The 4,878-nt window shown below is 50.6% G+C and overlaps 1 protein-coding gene across 4 annotated transcripts in view; it reads left to right on the forward strand.

Moving 5' to 3' along the window:
* SEMA6B (semaphorin 6B) overlaps positions 1 to 4,878 on the forward strand; it is a 44,705-nt gene that overhangs the window by 28,617 nt on the left and 11,210 nt on the right. For all 4 annotated transcript variants that reach the window (XM_069086778.1, XM_069086779.1, XM_069086780.1 and 1 more), the window contains 3 exons: positions 3,118 to 3,287; positions 3,534 to 3,657; positions 3,970 to 4,030. In XM_069086778.1, the coding sequence (XP_068942879.1) occupies positions 3,118 to 3,287; positions 3,534 to 3,657; positions 3,970 to 4,030 (355 nt within the window). The remainder of the gene's footprint in view (positions 1 to 3,117; positions 3,288 to 3,533; positions 3,658 to 3,969; positions 4,031 to 4,878) is intronic.

Below are 4,878 nucleotides of genomic sequence, written 5' to 3' on the forward strand. Positions count from 1 at the left end.
TGTCTCCCATGTGTGTATGTGTGTGTTGTGTGTATGTCTCCCATGTGCATGTCTCCCATGTGTGTATGTGTGTGTTGTGTGTATGTCTCCCATGTGTGTATGTGTGTGTTGTGTGTATGTCTCGTGTGTGTGTTCTTGTAAAGTGTCTGGCTAATTCCCCATGGGCTGGAGGGTTTCAGGGGCTCTGTGACAGACAGCAGTGTTAATGCTGCACACCCCCAGGATTAAGTTTACAGGGAGGCAGAGGCAAGTTCATGGTGAAGGGCACAATCTCTACAATGTTGCCATTCACCACAGATGTCACAACTGTCTCCCTCTTTTCCTGTCTCTGCCACACTTGTAGGATGGCTTGCAATATTGTAGCAGCTGTACTTTGGTTTCTGTTAACCTGTCAGCCTTGTGGGCAAATCATTCAGCTGTTTGGCTGTTTGTTTTTTTAAACTAAGCACCTGGTTAGAGGAATGGGAGATGGAGATGACCTGGACCCTGCCCTTAGGGAACTCCCAGACTGGGAGAAGACAAGACTCACAACCAGGAACCACTTAGGACATACTATAATCAAGGGCTGAACTATGGATGTCAAAGCAGAGCGAGCTTACTGAGGCCTAGGGCAAATCTAAAAGGCCCTGGAGGAAGTATGATTGGAGCTGAGTCTTGAAGGCTGGAGAGAACTTGGAGAGGTCTGGAAGGGTCTGACAAGCTGGAGGAGCTTGTGGGCAAAGGTTGGAATGAAACTGCCAGTGGGGTGGGGGAGACAGTGAGGAGACCCCACTCACCCACCCCCCACCTCCCTGCTAGCTAGGAGCGGCTGATGTCAGGGAGAAGAGACTAGACTGGGAGGCTTTGGTCAAATTCTGGAGGAGCTGGATTGACTCCTTGGATAATAGGAGTCACTTACAGGTGCATGAGCAAGAGTGGGGGTGGGGCCTCAGGGAAGGGGGATGTTGGGTCAGGAAGCTGGGGAAGTGGAGGGCAGGACCCACGCTTCATTCAAGAGCTGGAGCATCCAGGTTGAGTCACAAATCTTGGTGAAGGGACAGGAAAAGGAAGCTATCACAAGCTAGAGTAACAGACGCCTCCTGCTAACCCTATCCGGGAGCGCTTCCTGTTTTCCACCAAAGCTACCCCTGAGGCCTGAGTTTCTTCTCTTCTCTAGCTTCCACTTGCAGGGACTGAGCCCCCCTCACCCATTGCCTTAGAGATCATTGAGTCTCAGCTCCAGACTGGGAGCCCTGAAGGGCACCACCCGAATTTGTTCTTCCTTCCTTTCTCCCACCCTGGGAGCTTCTCCAGGGCAGTGCTCAGTTCATCACCATCTCCCACCCTTCTAACTAGGTGCTTAGTGAAGACCCACCACATGAGTAAGATACGGCTAACAGGTTCATGGAATCCACAGAGCAGTGATCACTGAACTGCCAACCATCCTACAAGTGTGGCAGATGGGAAGGGGGGAGACAGTTGCTATGACTGCAGTGAATGGCAATATTGTAGCCATTGTGCCCTTCACCATGAACTTGCCTCCGAGGCCTCTGGGTAACACGAAGCCCCTGAAACCCTCCTGTGGCCCACACTGAATTAGCCAGATGCTTTAGGGAGAAAACAGGGAAACAAGGGACTTGTCCAAGATCACCTGGCCAATCAACAGTGAAGAACTTGGGTCTCTTGACTTTCACCCTAGGGCTTTCTTCAGTTCACCACAAAACTATGAAAACTGCTGTACTAGAAAGAGCCCTGGGAGATTTTCTTTTGAGTTCTTGCTTGGCTACTTCAGAGCAGTGTGACTTCTTTGAGTCTCAGTTTCTCTTTAAAATGATAGTAAGAGTACTGTTACCATTTATCTTGCAGACTTTGTAAACTATAAAGTGTTGGAGAAATGTTAGTGAATGATAGCACCTATTTTTCCAAAATATACAGAAGAATATAAGTATCTGTACCCTCTCTGGCCTCAGTTTCCCTGACTGTAAGATGAGTGGGATGAACTGTTTGGCCTGTGTTCAGAGGTCCCTTCCCATTGTAAAGTCCCCGACTTGTATGTGATTTTGAGATTTGTTGATCAAAGCTAGATCCTTTAGTTTAATTTACACAGAATAGGATGACAAAAATGCCGGTGGAAAAATGTTAGGAATCCTAAGTAAAAGCTAAAGACAGGTAGCCCTTTAATTGCAGGGTGGTTGGGTAAGGGGGTGGGGAGGAGACATGTACTATCTACTGATGGCCTCTGGGGCTGGACCTTGGGCCTGAAGGCAAGGGCACTAGTTCATGCCTTAGTTCTCCCTCAGCTTCATCTCTGAGCCACTTGGGAGCTCTAGGCTGCCCCAGGGTCTGGAGGGTTGCAATCTGCCCTGTTGATGACCTGTCCAATAGAGGGAGAGATGCTGTCAGATGGAGGTGGTGAGAGGGCTGTCTGTCAGAGGAGAAAGGAGAGGGAGGAGGGTTGCTGATGCCCCAGAATTGGCCACATCTGGTATTTGGACAGCACTGTCACCAACTAATTTTTTGCCCAAGGCCAGAATAGAAAATTGTGGCCCCTCTCACCCAATGGTGTGGCATGCTTGGGATAGTAGATGAATATTTTATAGATTTTTGGCACTCTTCAGCTTTGCCTGCCTGAGGCAAGTACTCAATTGAATCACCCTTGTTAGGGCTCCAAATTTGGGAGTGCAGAAAGCAGCCTCTCCCCAGACAGGCCCTTGTCTGATCCCTGTCCCTGGGGCTGCACTCCTGGCCAGAGGCCCCTGGGCGCTCTTGCATGAGGAGAGGTGGGTGGCTCTCGGGCGGTCCCTGGTGGTAACCAAAGGAACTTCAGCTTCCAGTCCCCTTCAGTTTGTTGTTCAGTGATTTCAGTCATGTTTGACTCTTCATGACCCAATTTGGAGTTTTCTTGACAGAGGTACTGGAGTGTTTTGCCATTTCCTTTCCCAGCTCATTTTATAACTGAGGAACAGCAAAGGGGGTTAAGTGACTTGCCCAGGGTCACACAACTCATAAGTATCTGAGGCCAGATTTGAACTTGTGAAGATGAATCTTCCTGGTTCAAAGGCCAGTGCTCCATCCACTATGCCACCTAGCTTCCCATCACCTCTCAATACTCTGCCTGTCCCTCCTCCCTAATCACAGCAGGAGCACCCTACCTGGCCACAGAACCATGCCATCGCCCAGCCTGCCACCTCTCCTGGTGCTGAGGACCTGGACCCACGTCCTGCTCCAGATCCTGACGTTGATGCTGGGAGCTGTCCAGGGTCTGTTCCCCGAGGAGCCCCAACCCCTTGCAGTGGCACCACGAGATTGTGAGTTGGGGGCTTTGAAGTAAGGTTTAGGGGGGCAAAGAGGGATATTGGGGAAGGAGGACCTGGAGAGGTTGTGAGGGAGGGAGGTCATTGTGGAGAAGGACCCTGCAGACCCCTCTGCAAGGATGCCTCCTAGCCCCTGAAGCATTCCTTCCCCCATGGTCCCGGAATAGGCGAGAGGAGAGGGTGCCCCAAGAGTCATTCTCTAGAGTGGGCAGCTAACCTTCCCTTCCCCATGGCCCACAGACTTGAAGCAGTACCCAGTGTTCACAGGAAGTGGGCCAAGTCGCTTCCCTCCAGCCTCTAGCACCGAAGGGCTCAACATTCAACGTATGCTTCGGGTCAACAGGACTCTGTTCATTGGAGACAGGTATGAACAGGTGGTGTGTTGTGGGGAAGGGTTGGCATGTTGTCCTCTGGGACACATTAGCATGTGGTCTGCATGTCGTCATGTTGAATGTTAATGTGCATTTGTTACTGGGTTGGGCTGTGTTGTCTTGTTGGGGCAATGAGCACATTGGGTTACGTGAAGGCATGTTAACATTACATGTTCCTATTTCGGAACATGCTAGTGTGCTGGCTTGTTGGATGCCGTGTTTGTGGCAGGGTGGTAGGGAAGGGCTACCCAGAGGGTTTGCCTGGATGCCCCCCACCCTCACTGAGCCCCAGGTCCCCCTCACAGGGATAACCTGTACCGAGTAGAGCTGGAGCCACCCACAGCCAGTGAACTGCGCTACCATCGGGTGAGTGGGGGGCGGGGGAGGACCTCATCTGGTTGGGCTGAGGGAGGTGGGTTGGGAGATAACCCAGAATCAATCCCCACTCAGCATGCCTCAGAGATACCCCCTCTGTGCCTCCCAGCCATGGGTACTGGCTCCTTCCCCCCAGACTCCATAGAGCCACCTCTGGGAGGCCATCTGGCCAGTGGAAAGAAAATAATTAAATCAGAGCATTTAGAGCCCAACCCCCATTCTGCCCCCTTATCACCTCTGTTGCATACAGATAAGGAAACTGAGGCTCAGAGAGATGAGATAACTTGCCCAAGGTCATACAGATCCAGGATTCCAACCCAGGCTTCCAAATCCAACACATTTTGTACTACACCATGCATTGTATCCCTTGAGCACCTGAGTGCCAGATTTGAAGTGAGAAGAGACCTGGGTTCAAATCCTGGCTTTGATGCTTACCAGTTGTTTGACCCTGGCCAAGTCACTTTGCCTGGCTAAGTCTCAGTCTCCTTATCTCTAAAATGGGGATAATAATATAATACCCATATTACAGAGCTTTTGTGAGGATTTATATTGTAAATCTGAAAGTGCTATCGAAGTAGAACTTGGTGTTGTTATTATAATTCCAGCTATAGAGATTGTGTCCCTCCCCTGCTCAGAACCAGCCTCTCTTCTCTTCTCTTTCCTTCTATTCTCTTCCTTTCCTTCTTCTCCTTTCCCTTTCATATTCCTCTCCTCTTCTCTCTTCCACCTCCTCCTCCTCCTCCTCCTCCTCCTCCTCCTCCTACCCCCCCCCCCTCGCCTACCACACCTCCCCCTCCTTTTCTCTCTCTTTCTTTTTTTTTTTTTCTCTTCCTTTCTTT

The sequence above is a fragment of the Petaurus breviceps genome, unplaced genomic scaffold (genome assembly GCF_028583685.1).
Source record: "Petaurus breviceps papuanus isolate PSGF00001 unplaced genomic scaffold, PetGlider_PUasm1.0 180, whole genome shotgun sequence".
In the NCBI taxonomy this organism is placed as follows: Eukaryota; Metazoa; Chordata; class Mammalia; order Diprotodontia; family Petauridae; genus Petaurus; species Petaurus breviceps.